The 20,119-nt window shown below is 40.7% G+C and overlaps 1 protein-coding gene across 2 annotated transcripts in view; it reads left to right on the top strand.

Annotated features, from left to right (window-relative positions):
• Window positions 1–333: 333 nt before the first annotated feature.
• PTER (phosphotriesterase related) overlaps window positions 334–20,119 on the top strand; it is a 28,201-nt gene continuing 8,415 nt past the window's right edge. The window contains exons 1-3 of one of the 2 annotated variants that reach the window (XM_044425182.1): window positions 334–478; window positions 17,890–18,359; window positions 18,674–18,939. In XM_044425182.1, coding sequence (XP_044281117.1) covers window positions 17,928–18,359; window positions 18,674–18,939 — 698 coding nt within the window. In that variant the 5' untranslated portion in view covers window positions 334–478; window positions 17,890–17,927. Of the gene's footprint in view, window positions 590–17,889; window positions 18,360–18,673; window positions 18,940–20,119 lie in introns of both variants that reach the window. The other variant, XM_044425181.1, reaches the window with a different exon arrangement.

Below are 20,119 nucleotides of genomic sequence, written 5' to 3'. Positions count from 1 at the left end.
CCTTGATTAGGAGTAAGCCTCTTCGAGATGACTGGGGCTTACTTCTGAGTAAACACAGAAAGGGTTGGGATGTGAGTGTGAGAGAGAGCTGCACAGCAATCTTTACCCAAATTACGCAACGTGAGCCATCGTGCATAACACCGGTTGCATACGAGCAAGGCCGAGTCTGCCCGTTTGGCTTCTTTTCTGAGCGCCTTCTCGCACAGAGGCCTCTTATACTTTGCAATCGCTAGACCAATGAATAGCGGGAGGACACCGCCACTCCCAGCCGGGCTTATCTCCCCCGCTAAGGGCAGGTTCCGGCCTGGGGACTTAAAGCGACAGCACGCGCCACTCGGGCATGGCCCGGGCAGGAGACAGCGTGGAAGGGCCCGAGGAAAGGCGTCTCTTGGCAGGGCACCAAAGCCAGCCTGCGGGGGGGGGGGGGGGGGGAGGAGGAGCGGAGAGATCGGCGGCCACGGAAGAGGGAGCTCGCAGGGTGAGGGGCCTGGAAGCGAAGAGAGCCGAGGGGCGGCCGTGCGGTCCTGCATGGTCTCTCTGCGGGACGTACTGGGAGGCCCGCGCGAGCGAGTTTAAAGTGGCTTGTCTGGTTAGCCTCGTCTTTTTCGTTTGGGTCGTGCAAAGAAAAAGGGGTAGACAGCGCCGGGGAAACCCGCGCTCCTTTTCTCGGAGGCCGCTGTCTCCCCCAGTTTTGTTTTGCAATTTAGGGCGCAATTCTGTGCATTTTAGACAGGAAAAAACTAACTCCCAGCATGCCTCAGCTAGTGTTCCGGGAGTTGGAGGGCTTTTTTTTCCTGTCTAAACTTGCACACTACGTCCCTCGGAGAAATAAATGGGCGTAAAGCTTTTAGGGTGGAATCCTGCTCAGATATAGATTGGGCGGGGCGGGGGGGAATCCTGCACCTTCCGGCACTCTCCAGCTACAAAGAGTGAATTTCGATGACTGTTTGCGAAGTGGTAAATATACTGTGGAGTGCAACAGGGTTAAATTAGTCGGTTGTTTTGCTTTACCGATTTTACACCTGGTTAAAAAGTGAGCAAAGCCGTAGAATTTTATATCGGCGGGATGATGTTAGACAACCCGCATCTGTCTGTCTGTCTGTCTGTCTGTCTGTCTACACAGTGGTAAGTTGCCATTTGTAAATGGTCATCATTGGTCAACACATGGTTATTTTCATACTGTCATTGATTGTATGTTGTCTGTTACTGTGTAGCATGATTCCATTCTGTAAGCAACCTTAAGTGTTATGCTTGATGCAGCGTAGGCCTGTTGCATGGCCCCTGCTACAATTGAAGAACTGGGGTTCCTATTTCTGTGCCACTCGTGGTACTGCCAGTTGGGTCATGGGATGGTGTGGGGAGAGGAATTAGACTTTGAGGGACAGCATTGCTGTCAGGGACCTCCCCTGCCCTGTTGCTGCAGAGTCACTGGAATGCAGACAAGGTTAAAGCAACCTCCTCCCACTCCTTGATTGTATAATCTGCAGATTGTATAATCTACTTCTGGTCCAGTAGTCATCCCTGTGAGCCTATGGCAATAACTGCAGGGAATGCAGAGATCTAGCCTTTTTCTACGTAAATCTTGGCAAATCTTGGCGGAAATGCGTTTCCAGTATGTGAAGCCTGGCCAGGTGGACCAGTGTATTGCCTAAGGAGATTGTTGTCATTCTTGGCATTTAAATTGGAGCAAATAACTCTTGGGGGTTAATGGGTGGACATCTAAATGATCCACTGGGGCTCTTTCTGTTCCATGATTTCATAGTCATCTTTTTTTCACCCCTTTTCCCAGATGAAAGTAACAAGTGTGTGCACGTGCATAGTATGGTACTATTTACATATGTTTGTGTATGCTTTCCTTTTTGTCTTGAGTTGCAGACTATTCACTAGTCATGATCGGCTAGCAATAGTCCTTTGTTATGCACCATCAAGACATCTCCAGGTTACAGGAACCCTGTGAATGAAAGCCCTCCAAAATGTCCTGTCCATGGCAGTTCCATTCAGCTCTTCCAAGTTCAAGACTGTGGCTTCCTTTATGGATTCAATCCAACTTATATATATTCTTCCCTTTCATTGTCTGCCTTAATTTTTTCCTAATATGATTGTCTCTTCCAGTGAGTCATATGTTCTCATGATGTGTCTGAAGTATGACAACCTCAGTTTTGTTACTTTTGCTTCTAGGGTTGGTTTGATCTATGACCCACTCATTTGTCTTTTGGTTTGTCCAGGGTATTCCCAAAGTGCACCTTCAGCACCATGTTTTCAATTCATCAGTTTTCTTTTGGCCAGCTTTCTTCACTGTCCAGGTTTCATTTCCATACACTGTGATTGGGAATGCAGTAGTTTGGATTATCTTGACCATGGTCTCCAGTAAAAAGTCCTTTCACTTGATGATCTTTTCCAGTTCCTTCATTGCTGCCCTTCCAAGTTTCCTTCTTCTTCAGATTACCTGGCTGCATTCTCTCTTTGAATTGATAACTGAGCTAAGATTTCTGAAATCTTTCACATTTTCAACATCTTCATTATTAACAATAAAATTCTGTAATTCTTCTGTTGACATGACTTCTATTTTCTTAATATTCAGTTGTAATCCTGCTTTTTTACGTTCTTCTTTCACCTTATCCAGAGTCATTTCAAGTCATTGCTGCTTTCTGCCAGTGGAATGGTATCATCTGCTTACCTTAAATTAGTGATGTTTCTTTTGCCAATTTTCACTCCTTCCCCTGATTCTAATCCAGCTCTCCTTATGTTCTGCATACAGATTGAACAGATAGGGAGAAAAAAATAGGGAGATAAAATAAGGAAAGAGCCAGTGTGCTGTAGTGGTTAAGAGCTTGGGACTGGGACTCACACCATCTGGGTTCTAGTCCCTGCTCAGCCATGGAGCCAACTGGGCAACTTTGGGCCTGTCACAGACTTTTAGCCCAACCTACCTCACAGGGTTGTTGTGAGGATTGAGAGCAAGGGGAGGTGTAAGCTGCTTTGAGTTTGTTGTAAGAAAAAAAGTGGGATATAAATCTAATAAAATGAATAAAATACATCCTTGTGTGACACCTTTGCCTAGTAAAACAATTCTGTTTCCCCATACTCTGTCCTAACTATAGCTTCTTGCCCTTGATACAGGTTACGCATCAGGACAATCAGATGCTGAGGCACACCCATTTCTTTCAGGACCATCCATAGCTTCTCATGATTCACATAGTCGAAGGCTTTGGTATAGTCTACAAAGCATAGCCTGATCTTTGTCTGAAAGTATTTGGGGTAGTCCAGTAGCCAAGATATATTTGCAATATGATCTGTAGTGCCTCTTCCTTTTTGGAACCCAGCTTCAACGTCTGGCATTTCTCAGTCTGTGTAGGGCAGTATTCTTTGTTGCAACACTTTGGACATTGCTTTGCTTGCATGGGAGATTAATGCAATGGTCCTGTGGTAGCTGCACAAGGACTAGCAGTAGTCATTACAGTTAACAAAATAGATGGGATTTGATAGACGATAGCTGTCACTAAGTATAGCAAATGCAGTTGGCCTAGAATGATGACTGTCTTTCTGCCTTGGAAAGCAATGACGTTTGTAAGATAGGCAGCATTGTCACAAAATGCAAGATCTGGTAGCTGAATTATGTACAAACTCTAAGTCATGTGAGGAAGATGAATGGCAGCATGACAGACAAAGCCGCTTGCCATTATTAATGATTTGGTAAGCACATGCCCATATGTCAACAACAGGTTATGCATCAGGACCAAATGCTTCTGTTCCACCTAGCACTTCCTCAGTTTCAGGCACGGTGAGAGTTGGAGATGCAGATAAATTGAAAAAGTTACAGCCTTGACTCCTTGATTGAATGCTGTCCTTGTGGGTAACATTGGAAAACAGGTGCCCTTACTAGACTAGATATCTTACTGTTATTTATACGTATATACTGAGCTAGATCTGTAAAATCAATATGGTGTGACATAAGATTAAGAGCAATTCTGATGTAACATCTTCCCTAGATTGTAATTAGGGAAGAATTTCTTCTAGAACAATGCTATGGAAACATTTTGTTGGAACTGGAATCACGTGGTTACCATATTTCTTAGATTTTCCATGTCTGTTCCATGAAGTAATGCTAAAACATTTTGTATATAAAAGGCCTGAGATCTGCAGAGTTTCTGAAGTCAGAGACAGGATTAAACAGGGTGATCATTATACCTTTTGTATGTAGTAGGAGGTTGGCTGCAATGTTAGCTGAAGAACAGAAATAAAATATTTGTGGCTTACTGGACAACCTAAAATTAACATATACTATGCATAAGTAGGTGTTCAGGCAATTTACAATAATAATTAACAATAATAAATTATAATTATAATTATATTTATATAATTATATTAATCTATAATTATAATTATAAATTATTGTAATTACCTGATGTTGTCTAGATCCTAAAATTAATGCTGAAGTGTATAGTTGTCTCCTCATCCTGTATTAGCCTCTACAGTTTTAATCTGCAAGATAATCACAGAAATGCTGATAGGAAGGAACTTTGTATAAGCAAGGTAGAGGCATAGAGTGTTTTCTAGTACTAGGATTAAATAACACAGGGATTTTTATTTCTATTTAACACGTAATTGGTGGGCAGAGCTCTTCATGGAATATTAAAGACAACAGACAAGTCTCTGCCTCATATAACTTGTAAATAAGGAGGTAGATTGTGTTTTCTGTGTTTGTAGAGATGAACAATAAATTAAAATTTACTTAAAGTTATTTTACCATAGTAGTATTTTGGGGTGCCATTAGATAACCATTGTTTTAATAATAAATAACTGAGGGAAGTATTCTGGTTAAAAAATGAATTGTTTGCACAACAGTTTTTGTCTGTGGAAGAATTTCATGGCATTTTTAATAGGGGAGACCATGGCAGACCTAACTAAAATTCTTTCATGCAGTTCTGTTCCTTTTATCTTTTCTTCCATTTCAGTGTGCTACTGTAAAATACAGTCTTGAAAGTTGCTACTTTTCAATGATTAGCAATGCAATCCTATTTGTGTCTACTCAGAAGTAAGATGGAATGTATAGGTCTTACGTCCTGGTATGTGTATAAGGGACTGCAGTTGTAGTGATTAGTTTTTCTGTGTTGAGTGAAGTCAGCCTTGCGATATCTGTGCTTGCATTTTCCTGTCAGGTATTTTGGGAGGGTTGTATTAAGACACTTTATAAATGTCAATTGTTGTTATTAATGCTTTCCATGCATTGGGAGATCTAGCAGACAGTAATGTTCTCCATAGTGTCACCATTGTCACAATCACTTCTGCTGTTTATAATTAGAGGTGGCAACACTGGCATTCAAATGTTTAATTACATTTTATAAAGGTGACCAGAGCTAACTCATAGAATTAGTGACTAACATGATGAAGGCAAAGATTACTGCTTCAGATCATAGGGTTTTTTTTAAGTAGCTCTGAAGTTCATTAGGGTTACTGCTGTGTTAGAAAGGAAAATGGCAAGATTTATGGAAATTGTATGTATTTCATGATCTGGGTCAACAGAAACTGCTATACTGAGAATAGCTGCGATACCAGGTCAGAATCCTCTAGCCTATAAATATGGCTATTGTTCAGATGACTCCAGGTTATCTTTGGGAACCAAATCCACTTTCCCAAATAGCCAGCAAATACTGTCATTCAAGTCAAAGTGTGCCTCACCAAAATTAAATATCAAACCAAAAGCAAATAATTAACTGTTTGTTCCAATTACATTTCAAGATCCCATTTCTGCTGGAAATTTCTAACCTGTATCTCAGGGTGAGATAAACCAGTCATCCTGCTTTTAGCTTTGTTGAGGGTTCATAGACAAATGGTATCTTTTTAATCTTGCTATTGACTATTGACTTGAACCATGAAGAGAGAGTGTCTTCCTTCTTTGCTGCTTCATTTGAAAAGACAATCTATTTAGATCTTACTATTTATCTGATTTTATTCTACTACAGTAAGACTTAAATGAAGTGTTAGGGTTAGCTGAGTGAGGGACACACTGTCACTGCTTCTGACTTAACCAAACCAACACCATCACAACAACCTATAGGGCAGTGGTGGCGAACCTATGGCACGCGTGCCACAGTGGGCACGCAGATCCCTCTCTGCCAGCACATGAGCAAAGTCACCTCAGCATCGCCCCAGCAGCTGAGCATCGGTTAACAGCACACATAGAGCCCATGTGTACTCGAAAAGGAGTAATGGCGCCAGGCGATGAAATCACGAGCCACGACTCATTAGCCACTTTTACATGGCTGGTCAGTGCACTGCCAAGGATATATATTTTTTGATTGGACTGGCTGTGAGCTTTTTTTTCTAAACTAAAACCTCAGTTTTCAGGTTTAATTGCAGTGTTGGCACTTTGCAATAAATAAATGGGGTTTGGGTTGCAGTTTGGGCACTTGGTCTCTAAAAGGTTCACCATCACTGGGTTAGGGTTAGAAAAACGAGGTGTCCTGGCATGATTTTGATGGTGGGAATGTGTTTAGAATGGTCAGGAATGCTTAGCTGTGCAGAAACAGCTACTCAAGGACGACTTTTTCAAAATCGCCCTCTTTTCCATGGAACTTGCGCCCTCTATTAGGCTAGGGGTGTGCACCAGGGTAGGATTAGGGCAGTGGTGGCGAACCTATGGCACACGTGCCACGGCGGGCACACAGAGCCCTCTCTGTCAGCATGCGAGCCATGTCGCCCCAGCATCGCCCCAGCAGCCGAGCATCGGATAACAGTGCACTAAGGGGCCATGCGCATGCTCAGAAAGGAGTGCCAGGTGATGACGTCACAAGCCATGACTAAGTAGCTATGACTCATCCGAGCTTTTGCATGTTTGGTCAGTGTGCTGCCAAGGATATATATTTTTTGATTGGTCTGGCTGTGGGTTGTGTTTTCTAAGCTAAAACCTGAGTTTTCAGGTTTTATTGTAGTGTTGAAACTTTGCATAAATAAGTGCATTTTGGGTTGCAGTTTGGGTACTCGGTCTCTAAAAGGTTCGCCATCCTTTCTATAGGATGACTTGCAGTTACTTGGTGGCCCTCTTGTTTTAGCATTAAAAGGCAAGCAGGAAAAACATGAGTTACAGTTTTTCATCTGGCTGATGGCATTGAAGCCAGTGTTATTTGGATTGATTGTAAGGGAAGTAAGAGTAGAGCAGTGGATGTAAAGCATTCGTGTAGGTTAAAGAACTCTGACAGCACAATCTTATGCATGACTTCTCAGAAGTAAGTCCCACTGAATTTTCAACAGGGCTTCCTTCCAGCTAAGAAAGTATAGAATTACAGCCAGAATTTGTCATAATCTACAGTTCCTCTCCTTCTCCTACATATCCACTTCCAGTAAAATTCCTGAGCCATCCCCCCACCCCTTTAAAGGCATAATTTGAGGTAGTTTTAAAAATACTGTGTTCTATTGCTCACTTTTTAAAAAAAGTGGGGAGTAGGGGACTCAAGCTATGCTCCTACTATGTGAGCTCATTTCTCTCCTTAGATTGGGTGTATTTTCAACGCTACTGTTTACAAATGCTTGTGTGACAAGGGTGCCTGCTTAGGGCATTCATTCCCACAGAGTGCTGGCTGCAGTTCAGAAGATTCAGAATTGGAACATGAAGCAGATCAAAGAGGAACTGGGGAGACTGGGACATGCCCATACACTAGGACAGGGGTCTCAAACTCAACTTACCTGGGGGCCGCTGGAAGTAGAGTCTGGGTGAGACTGGGCCGCATCAAGTATTCCACCCCCGCGGTGGTGGTGGGCCGCTCATCCGGAGGCCAGCCTGGGCGCCGCCGGCGCTTTGAAGGCCGCGGGGCCCCTCCCCGTGCCCCACCCGTCCCGGCAATGGGCCCGCGGGCCGCAAGTTTGAGACCCCTGCTCTAGGATGAAGGAGGCAAATGTGCTTATTCAAGGCCAGATTATTTGGCAGGGCAGGCAGTTCCTGGAAATAATCAAGAGGTACAGCTGATGGGAGGGGACTCTGAGAATGAGGGGTTCTCATACGGAGACCAGGTGCTCCTGGCTCTTGATCTCTTGACAAGGTGCCAGTAGAGGCAGATGGTCCAATAAATGATTGGCATGCAGAGAGAAGGGGTGCTCGCTTTCAGAAATCCCCTCCAGAAGGCTGGAGATCCAGGCATGTCCATAAGGCAAGTCCCTGGAAGTAAACACTAGATTAGGTTCAGCAAACCACTCTGTGCACGATCAGAGATTCATTCTGGGTGATTTGTACTTTGGAGCAATAAAGAAAGTTTGCAGGGAAAGAGTTCTGTGGCTTTTGACTGTGCTCAGGAAGAATCTGGGTGCATGACAGCAAGCAGTATCACAGATCACATCTATGTTTATGTTGAAAAGAATAGGCTTTTCCCCATCCTTCAGCAAGGCTCTTCTGTCCTAATGATAGGCTAAACCTTTATCATGCAATTGCTGCAGAGTTTGGGCTGGTGGGATTGTCAAGTAATTGTCTTTTAAAACATTAACGTTTCTATAAGCCTTCAAACTTATACTTAAAAAAAAATCTAAGGAGCGCGAAGTATTTTGGAATTGAGTGATTTTTCACAGTACAATTTTTCCAGTCTGTAGCATGACTTTCATGGCTTTCCTAATATACCAGTATCTATGGTATTATTTCTTTTTACAGGTCTTACTAAATGTCATTGAGGGAACACTATGCCATTAGAGTGTTTAACACTATCTACAAGAATAACAATTCTTAACCAAGATGCAATACTTTTCATATGATAGCTTTTGTATCACTGTATAAATAACTGTGGAAGTATCCAGCAGAGAATTGAGGGCAATACATATTTCCAAAGAGCATGCTAGGATGATAATTCTTTTCTCCAAAATATAACAAATAGCTATGGAGATACGCCTGGAACTCCACGTTTTGGGTCATAGCAATCTGGATTTAGCATTGTTATAATTATGCTTTGCATTGACAATAAAATACATTTTTAATGTACCTCTATAGAGAGTCTGCACTAATAACATTAAAATGTGCTTACCAGGTTAAAATGACTGCAGACTGTGTATGTGTTTATTATTGTGTAGCATAGGAGATTACCATAGAAAATCAACCAGGGATGGTGCTCCATACAAAGCAGCATAATGACTTGGAGCTGATATCCAAAATACTCTTCTAGTCTTATTCAGTACAGAAGTATTTGGGCTTTGGTGGTGCCTTGAAAAATGTCATTTTATTGTTCATAGAAATTAATACACCTGTTTGAAAATGAAGTGCAAGTTATCCAATCTGTTCATCATTTGTGGGTAATGGATGGGATTATAGTAATTCTTAAACTGTGGTCCATGGACCACCAGTCCTCTTTGATGCACTTTCAGATTGATTTGATCTGGTCTTCTCTGGATCAGAGTGATAAATGCTGAGTTCACATATTCTCTGATGCACCTAACAATGACTAGGAAATGTTTTCCTCCAATTGTAACAGAACAAACACAATTTTAATTTGTAAGTATTTTAAGTAGCCTACTATGTGGTGGCTGAAATGTAAACAGCTTGCAAAGAACAATCTAAAATAGTGGTCTGCAATGCAGCAATGTTTAAAAGTTGCTGAAATAGCTCTAGAGAATAGCTCTGGATAGATAGCAACTTCCTTTTGGACAGCAGATTGGATTATTGTATATGTATTAGTTGTTCCATAACCAGAAGTTATATTTTCTTCTCTGCCTACTCTGTGATTCTACATCTTCCTCCATTAACCTCAGATACAGAATATATTTTCTGATACATGTGTGACTTGGAACTTCCATGTGGTTGCATAATTCTTAAGTTACATATCTGCTTTTTCATGCAAAAGCATGGCTCTCTGTATAAAAAAACTAACATGACAATTGGTGTAAGATTTTGCTGCTTAAAAAAATTCACACAAATCAGTAAAGATCTTTGTAGAAGGATTGACCAAATCAATACAACAATATTTATTTATTTATTTATTTATAAACTTTCTTATACCATCCATCAGCCAAAAAGGCCCTCTGAATGGTTCACATTGTTAAAATATACAACAAACAAGCAATCCACAATTAATAACATAAAAATGAGCAGAAGTAATATAACAAATAAATTAGCAACAATAAACACACAGCAAGCACAGTCCAGAGGTATAACAATGGTAAAGGTAAAATTTGATGTAAAAAATGAGAATAAAAAATTAGCTGTTAAATACTGAGTAAATAAAAAATGGTTTTACCTGGTGCCGAAAATAACAGAGAATTGGCACCTGGCACACCTCTTTGGAGAGCTGATTACATAATCAGGGTGCCACAACCAAGAAGATTCTCGTGGCCTCTTTGCTTCCTTTAGAGGGGGCTCTCTGAGAAGGACCTCAGATGATAACCTCAAGCCGCAAGGAGGCACATACAAGAAGAGGCATTCCTTCAGATAGCCTGGACCCAAACTCTTTGAACTTTGAATGTTGGTGTCAGCACTTTTAATTGGGCCCACACTTCAATTGGTACCCCGTGCAATTTAAAGAGGACTGGAGTAACATTGGCCAGCCCCCGTTAGGAATGTAAGTATGTGTGTTCCTCGCTTGGGTTGAGTTATATGTCATGCATGTTTAGCTGCTGTGATTTGCATTTAATAGCATGTGTGAGTGTATGACCAAGATGGTTATAGTAACATATGACAAAGGTACACATGCAGTGGTGCAAGCTAGCTTCTGGAAAGGAGCAAGGGTTAGACCGAAATCAGTGCTCAAGGCAAATTGCATAAATTCCCCCTGGGTTATGCTGCTTACTCAAGCACTGTGGGCTGTTAAATGCATGGACCAACAGTAAAATGCTAACATGAATCATCCCAAATTGAAATTGCCTAGGGCAAATGTTGACTGGTACAGAAGACTAGATGAAACAGTATGTGGAACTATTCTAGCTTTGCACAGTTGATTTGCTGTAAAGTTACGTACTATAATATATTCATGGTATAGCAGTTCTAAGCCTTTAAGGAAAACTACTGATTATTCTAGACTGCTAAGAGTTCTGCCATCAGAACTTAAGTAGTTTTTCCATGCTGTAGCATTGCTTCTCCAGACTGAACTTAACTGGTGCTGTTACTGTTCTGCTGGCATGTTGTTACTACTTCCCAGATTTAGAAAATCACTATGCTCATTATTAGTGAAGGAATAATACTTCATACTTTATAAGTGCATCTCTCTTGCTTTTATTTATACTGCATTGGCAATAAACTCAAGCGCATGTATTCCAGAACTGTGAAGGTCTTACTGCTAGGTTGTGCTGACATTAATACAGAGATCAATACTTCCAAATGGGTCAAGCAAAAATCAGCTATGATCAGTAGACTGTTAAATGATTTTATATTGGAGTATCAAATAATTTAAAACCTAGAATTCATCAGGCACATTTATTGCTGGCTAAGTATCTGCATAGGGCTGCAGGTGGCGCAGTGGTTTAAACCGCTGTGCTGCTGGGCTGGTTGATTGAAAGGTCGCCGGTTTGAATTTGCACAATGGGATGAGCTCCCATTGCTCTGTCCCAGCTCCTGCCAACCTTGCAGTTGGAAAGCATGCAAATGTGAGTAGATAAAAAGGTACCACTTCGGTGGGCAGGTAACAGTGTTCCGTGCACTTCGGTGTATAGTCATGCCGGCCACATGACCACGGAGACTGTCTGCGGACAAACGCTGACTCCCTCAGCTAGGAAACGGAGATGAGCACCGCCCCCTAGAGTCAGGCATGACTGGACTTAATGTCAAGGGGAAACCTTTACCTTTAAGTATCTGCACGTACAGATTATAGATGCTGGAAAGAAAAGTCTTTGTGCGGCAGCCAGCTCCTGGCACATTAGACGGCAGAATGTCAAAGTCCACCCAGGGCTGGAACCAGTGACTGGCTTACTTGGGCATCTGCTAGGCGTTCGCTGTTGACTGGAGCCTCCTGCTGCTGTTCCTCCTCTATTGCCGTGGCAAACAGGGCAGCACTTGCTGTTCCTCCATCTTCTTCATGGATGCAGGTGGCTATTCCAACCACCTCTTACTGTCCCTGGAGTGCAGTTCCCATGTAGCCTTACCTGTGCTTCTGCTGTGCTCACAGCCATGCCACAGTAAGGAAGAAATGGTGGGCAAGTGAGTGGTGGGGACATATGCCAGTGGGGGTGAAAAGCAGCAGCAACAGCCACCTGCCCACTTGCACTATGAGGGGAAATGTGGCACAAAGCCTCCAACCCGTACATTCCTAAGAGAGTGCTGGATCCACCTCTTCAGGTGCTTCTGTGTGCTACAGCACTGGCCAAAGGACAGCTCAATCTCAGGGTAATTTTGTGACTATAAAATCAAGAAGGAGATTGTGTAGGGAGAGAGAAGGGTGAGAGTTAATCTTTTTCAAATCCATGACAAAATGTAGCTGTTTACCCCTTCATTGCTCTCAGTTTCTGAACACTGTGTCACTGAATCAGCCCAGTGTTGCAAAAGACAAAAACCAAACAGGACAACAAAAGACTATGATTGATTAAAGAAAAGAGATTGGTGTAAAAAAGAAATTAGTTCTGAAAAGCAAATGGCATGTTAAAAAAAAATAAAGGCAAGCCATTGGCAAAAAAAAAAAAATAATAAAGGCAAGCTTCAATTAATTGCTTTTTGGTCTAGTTTGCATGTAATAACCCATGGATTCTTGGAATCAAGAACGAGCGAGTGCACATCTTCCTGTGAGCACACTGCTTCCAGTTTGCATCTACTTTTGAAACAGCGCATGGATGCACCATCGCTGGGTCATTAGTTGTGATATCCAAACTCAGCACTCTGGGTTGAGGGTTGAATAACCCATACTTCAACTTATACTTTACTTTTGGGTTAATCATGGTCCCATGTGGTCCTCCCAAGTTAATGGCTTGTTTAGCCTGTGGTTTGGTATTACATGTGAACCAGGTCCATTTGAATAACAATTTTATAATACCTGAATAAATACCAATGACATAGTTTTTCCGCTTAGAATTAGTAATTAAAATATTTTCATGCTGTGTTTCATCAGAACTGAAAAGGAGCCATGCTGAAGAATTTATGCTGAGAATGTAAATTAGGGTGGGACTTAAAACATCATTAGACATGGTCCAGTTGGTGTTTGTTTAAAAAAAATAAGAATATCTCTGTTTAAGAGAGACACTTTTTGTGCAGTCATATTAACTTCTCTTTCCTTCTTTGTCTTCATTGTACACATGAGTCTGATCACTGAACCTTTCCCAGAAATGTAAGCTGCTCTTACAGAATGCTGGTTCTCATCAAAAGTAGTAAATTAATAGCTGGGTCAGGCAACTTGAATTTAATCAAAATGAACTGTGGCTGCACAGGAGAAGCGCTTTGCTTTTAATGATTCACAGCAGAGAAATCCCCTTAGAAATCCTAGGCATTGCAGCATTGTTTGCTGATTTCACCAGTGTTAATAAACCAGGAGTCTGCTTTCGCAAAATGAGTATTACTTTACATTCAGTTAACAACTCAACACTTTGACCCATATGTTGTAATCCCATTTTGGTACTTCCTGCCAGTGATGTTTCATTTACTGGATACATGGATTTGCCATTTCATTCTCAAACAAAAATGTTTTTACTGGCTTGGATTGTCATGCATTATCATGTGACTTCTACATAAGATACGAAAGAGTTGCTTTTTATGTGTGCAAAGTAGTAGAGACTGGTAGACTGGTGGGTCTACTCTAGGTTTCAGCTCTCTTTGTAGAGCTGAATCTTAACCTCCAAAATAGGATCAGCACCAAGCTCCTTTAACATGCCAGCCAGCGTACACCATCCTACTGCCATTGGTGCCACTGATCATGGCTGGTGCAAAAGCTTCATCCAGGTGCTTACCAATTCTAGCTGTCCCCTTGCTGTTGCTTTATTTTTATAACAATACATTCTGGGTAGGTCATCCTGTTAGCACCAGTTTGACGTTTTGTTAATCTCTTGTACCCTAAAAATGGGCCTATGGAAGAAACAAATCTCTTGGGCACTTTGTCCTCTTGACTGTAGCTTAACTGTTGCATTCATAGAGGAAAGGGGAGAAACTCTGAAAATCTGCTTTGAGGGCTTTTTACCAGTAACATACCACTGTTTGTGGTATTATGCGCTAAAAGGCAGACAGGAAGGTCTTATGTTTAATCAATAATGTATGCTCCAGTTAGTCCTATCCTCTGGACATCATTAAACATGTATTTTGTTTCATAACTGATGATTTTGGCTGACTGGAGTTACATATCCTCAAGCCTTTGCATCCACCATCAGGCAGATCTGAATTGAACTAGGCAGTCAACTATGTTTAGTGTTAATATGGAAAGTAAACTTAAAAATAAATGAGAGATGGAGGTAATTATAAATGGTAGACATTGAGGGCTTGTAAGAGTTGACCCCATGCCTTTGAACACGGTCTGACTACAGTAATAGCTTTGGTCTTTGATTGTAGCCTGTTCTCTGTCCAAAGCTTGAGGGAACTTACCAGCAAACTTACATAATCCCAATAATTTTATCAAATTAAGCCACAAAAAGCTTTTTCTTAATTGTAAAGAACTGCATGAAATAGATGCAAACCATTAAACAATTAAAATTGTGACCGGCCACAATGATATTTGAATGAAAACTCCACTTGTGTCCAGGCCTAAGGCAAATTATCACTTATAGAGACTCTAGTCCTATACAGTTACTCAGCAGTAGTTCATATTGAACTTGCTTCTGATTAGGTACTTGAAGAACTGTTTTCTTACATGCGTCAGTTTGCTTAGATCACCTTGCCTTTGAGGCAGGATTCTGAAGTAAGAGCATCTGCTGTCTGGCACTAGGGGTAGCTCCCCACTTCAGAGATGGCTGGTTTGCACTGTGGTTTCCTTATTTATCCTGCAATTCTGTGTATGTGCACACTTGAGTTGAAAGGGGTGTACTCCTGGATAAGATTGTAGCAATGAGGCCCCAATTACCGGCCATCTAGTTGCTCCTGTTCCTCCTCCTCCTCCTCTTCTTTTGGCAAAAATCTCTATTAACATTTTTGTTTGTTGTTGAACTTTTTATACTTGTTGTTGAACTATTCAGAATTATATAGCCCTGTTAATTACTTGTTTTTACAATTTTTGTAAGCAGTTTTGAATATTAGCAGCAATAGTAGAATTTAAACATTTTAAATATGACACATGGAATTCAATTGTTTATTTTATGGCCTTGTATTGAAGACAGAAACATCCAGAAAAATAACTAATTTGATGAATTTGTTTCATTTCAGAATTTGGTTTTGTTTGTTTTGTTTAAAAAAGAAACATGAGTTAATTCACTAACCTGCGATCACTCTCTGAGCCTACACTACCTTAATGAAATCTGTCTTTTGTACTTTCAAAGCTGAGAAGAGTTCAATCCCATAAAGACTTTTGACATTTGGCTGATTAATCTCAGAGTTGTGTTTCTGGTGCTGCTTTGTTTTGATTTCAGAATTTAAAAGGAAATTCAAACAGGAACAATGTAACACCTTTTATATAAGACCTTACTATAGTGTCTGAACAGTAAGGATACTTTCAAGTTTCATGGAAACTGGGCTCAATGTTTTAAAGAAAGAAAACGTGGGATGGCAACATGCTCCAACGTGGAAGTGAATGGAGGCTTCTTTATCAAATGTAAATTGTAAGCATGGAAGGGCCCAATCTTTATTGAGAAGACAACAGGAGGCAAAGAGTTAAAGCCTTCTTAATCTCCATGTTAGGGTCCTGAACAAGTCACACTACACTTATATTTGAGTAAGGAAAAATAACAGACATAGATGCATGCTACATATTAAAAGTAGCATTTGGTTTTATCCTAAGTTCCATGGCACTCTGTGGGACTTGCTTCCAAGAAAATGTATGTGGAATTGAATTGTTAATGATATATGATATCCATAGAAAGAATTAGGTAGTTAGCAACTTTTCCAGATTATGGCTTTCAAACTCAGTGGAATTAACAGCTCTTGGGGAATACAGATTCAGACATCAATATATGGTACCATGTATTTAATAAGAAACTTTTTGCCCTTTTAGAGTTTGCAGTATTCAATAGTATTAATATTTTCCTTGAAAATGTATGATTAATTTTGTGAAATGTTTTATTTCTAATGAAAGAAGATGCACAATTTGTGCCAAGAAAGCCCCATACTCGGCTGTCAGAATGGTTTCATGCATGTCAGACCAATCTACATATAGCTACTTATTTTGTATAATTCATGGTACTTCCAAGATTCAGCCTGCATTCCTAGCTGAGTTGTGTCCTAAAAGCAGCTTCATCTGTCTTGAAAAAGCTTCTATGGAATGAAAATGCAAAGCCTTAAGCTTTCTCTTATTAAATTGTCTTTTTGTAAATTCATGAACCTTTGGTTATTCCTGCCCATTTTGTCATTCTGAATTTTATAGAGCCTCCTCCCTCATCCTTTATGGCAGTATTCCTAATGATGTATTTATGTATTCCTTCCTTAGCTTGGGGGATGCAGGATTGCTGATAGTCTGGGCATCTATTTCTGTGTTCCCAGTCTCTCTCCTCTATGGCTCCATTTCCACTTGGGCATTCCTGCTGTTATAAGGCTTTGCTACTTAGGTTGTGCAGAATCTTTAAGGATCTGTGGTTTATTTGGTTGTATAATACAGGGGTGGTCCTTCAGGTGTTTTTGCCTATGATTTCCATCATCCCTTCACATGGGCTATCTGGCCAAGGCTGATGGGAATTCTAGGTCAGAACATCTGGAGGACTACAGAGCGAAGAGCATCCCTCATATAATAGTTTATTGTGTGTCTCTGGGGACCAAAGGCTTTGCTTTGAAGCAAACAAAACTGACTAAAACTAAGAAATGCCAGTATTTTGCATGCATAATTTGTTTCTTAAATAGCGAAGAGCCTTGCATCTCAGATACTTTTAAAGTATAACCTTTTGTGGACTATATATAGCACACTTTATCAGGTACATGTAGGGTTATCATATATGCTAGGGGGTTTAATAAACAGTGATGTCAGATGGAAATGAAATGGAGAAAGTACAGATAGGGATAAAACAGTTGTTGCTGATAACATATACTGGAACAGCAATTAACAAGTGAAGTATAACTTAAAACTTTTTATCCTAGTTCAAGGCAAAGGTGATAGATTTGAACCTCTGGATAAATTGTAACTCAGCAGTTTCTTGTTCAAATTTCTCATCAGCACTGAAACATAGAAACAGAGCGAATCAGAAGGGGTCTCCCGGGCCATCTAGTCTGACCCCCGGCTCCGCTCACAACATGCCCACCACTGAACTTCACTTGTTTTTGTGTTCCCAGAAAAGGAAAGTTATCCTCTCACTTGCACCACAGGAACAGCCAGCAACTACTTTAAAAAGCAGGATGGAGGCATATGTAATAAATTGTAAAATGATTGTTCAGCCAGCCTAGATTCATTTATTAGAAGTTATTCTCTTTTCTAATATTCATTTGTCTTTCATTTTCAAAAGAACTTAGAGACCCTGACAAAATATTCTGAAACCATATTTTGGAATGCGTATGACAAGACAGATGGGACAGTGGGTGGCCTTGCCTCCTTTCCTAAAGCCATGGTTTTGCCTTTGACTTCTCAGAGTAAATTAGATTGTACACTGATGAAATGTTAGCTTAACCTTTTTAGCTAAACAAAACTGATAGGACTTCTTCTTGAAAATATTTTATAAGCGTATAGAAGGAGAAGATATTTTATTTATTTTTATTTATTTAAAACATTTCTATGCCGCCCCCATTGCAACAAAGCCTCAGGGCGGCTCACAAGCCTCGGGGCGGCTCACAAAAGATATGGTGACTGTTTACTTCTGATGCAACCTAGTTAATCTTGCTTAGTCTTCTTCTCTATGTGCCATGCAAAACTCATAGTTTTCTATCATTTTTTGCTATTTCCCCAGAATACGACTTCCCTCCAAAAAAGAAAAGGAAAAAAAAAATGTCTTCACTGACGGGTAAAGTCCAGACTGTTTTGGGTCTCATAGAACCTACCCAGCTTGGCTACACAATGACCCATGAACACTTGACAATGACCTTCAATTGCTCTTACTACCCACCTGCTTCAGGCCAAGAAGCACTCTCTGAAATACCTATTGCAATGGAGAATTTATTTTGGCTTAAACAGAATCCCTATAGTCACAAAGAGAATCTTCTTCTATGTCAAGAGGTAAATGCTGTGAAGGAAGAGCTCCTGCAATATAAGGCTCTAGGTGGTGGGACCATTGTGGAAAATACAACTACTGGGATCCAGCGAGATGTGAAGACCCTGAAGCAGCTTGCAGAGGAAACTGGTGTCCATATTATTGCTGGAGCTGGTTTTTATGTAGATGCCACACATTCTCCTGAGATACGAGCCATGTCTGTAGAGCAGGTGTGTATGAAAATGTAATAAAAACTGGGCAACCTCAATATCTAACCTCAGTATCTAAATTGCTTTTAACATAATAAAAATTAAAAGGTTCAACATTGGAAATTCAGAGCGTAATCTAAGATAATCCAAGGATCCAGTAAATTGGATCCAGAGGTGCATTTCCAGCTCAAAGACTCTTCAGGGGTGGAAGAGCTTTTCAAGAGCAATGCATAAGAAAAAAAATACTCCAAGGAACCTTTTCCTTGAATTATATTAAATCTGATACACTGCAGTATAAAGAGAGCTTTTATCAAACAAACATTTATTTTCTCTAGCTGACAGAAATTATTGTTAATGAAGTTCTTAATGGAGCTGATGGCACCAACATCAAGTGTGGCGTAATAGGAGAAATTGGCTGCTCTTGGCCTCTGACAGAGAGTGAAAACAAAGTACTTCAAGCAACAGCGCATGCCCAGTCCCAGCTTGGTTGCCCTGTCATAATCCATCCTGGCAGAAATAGTGATTCCCCTTTCCAGATCCTTCGAATTTTGCAGGAAGCTGGGGCTGATATCTCAAAAACTGTCATGTCTCACATTGACAGGTAAATATGCTGGGGGTTGTTTGTTCTTTCAATGTTTTTTGCTTCTAGATAGTGGAATTCCAGTGCACCTACAGCCAATTGTGACAGTCCAAGTATAATCAGTTTTCTGTCATTACACCAAGCATTGACCCTGTCTTAGCAATTGCAGTGTTAGTTCTCTGGAAGTCTAGGAATGCTATAATACTTACATGTTGCCAGTTTGAATCTCTAATAAAGTTGGTGATAGATCCTCAAGTCTTTCAAACCAAGATACTTCTGCAAAATTCTTTAGTCCTTCTGAAGTCCACAAACCTTATGTACAAATATGCCAGCCTAAATGGTTTGTGGATCACAGTGTTCATTAGAGAAAACAAGTGACAGTTTAAGATGCTGCTTGGGTACCTAAATAAATTACCATGTTTTTCAAGTCTATTTTGCATTTATCAAGTTCTATTTATGTCAAGGAATTGTTTGGCACTATCACTCAAGTAGAAAATTTCATGGAGATAGAACTCTCACAACAGTGTTGGAACTTGATGCAGTTGTACAAATCTCCACCAAATATCTGTGTTGCTTCTCCAGTTTCATTGAGTTGGATGTGGACTTCCATTTGATCAATTGTTCTGTCGAAAGTGGGATACCTTGCCTTTCCATTCCACAGCAGTTATCCAAACCCCCTCAAAATGCTACAGAGAGTGTTGGATCATAAATAACATGATCTGTGGTTAGGGAGACATTCTGCAAAAGGAAGAGCTCTACTTGTGGAAGACAGATCCAGGCAGGATCCAGCACAAAATGCATGCTTGTCAGGCTGTTATGGTGCTTCTGTGTGTGTGTGTGTGTGTGTGTGTGTGTGTGTGTGTGTGTTTGGACACATGAGCATACACTGACATTCCTCTACTCTGGATCTGTATTCTTCATTCTCTGTGGTATTTCATTTCCATTTAGATAATAGTGACCTCATTTTTCCCATTTTGGTGTTCCAGCAAGGCTGCATCACATGCATCGTAGCTCACAAGTCTTGACTAGACATAGATTAATTGCTAATAAGACATTAATTGTTTTCATACATGCCCTCCTTGCTAATGCCCTCCATCCCTCTGGAGGGGGCAGTGCTCTTGTGCTAGATACCTGTAGTGTATTGGGAGCAGATAATCACATAGCAGTGTTTCTACTGGACACACAGAGCTTGTTCTCTTTC

The sequence above is a fragment of the Varanus komodoensis genome, unplaced genomic scaffold (genome assembly GCF_004798865.1).
Source record: "Varanus komodoensis strain SLA01 unplaced genomic scaffold, ASM479886v1 scaffold15, whole genome shotgun sequence".
Classification (NCBI taxonomy): domain Eukaryota; kingdom Metazoa; phylum Chordata; class Lepidosauria; order Squamata; family Varanidae; genus Varanus; species Varanus komodoensis.
This window is presented reverse-complemented; position numbering and strand designations above follow the sequence as displayed.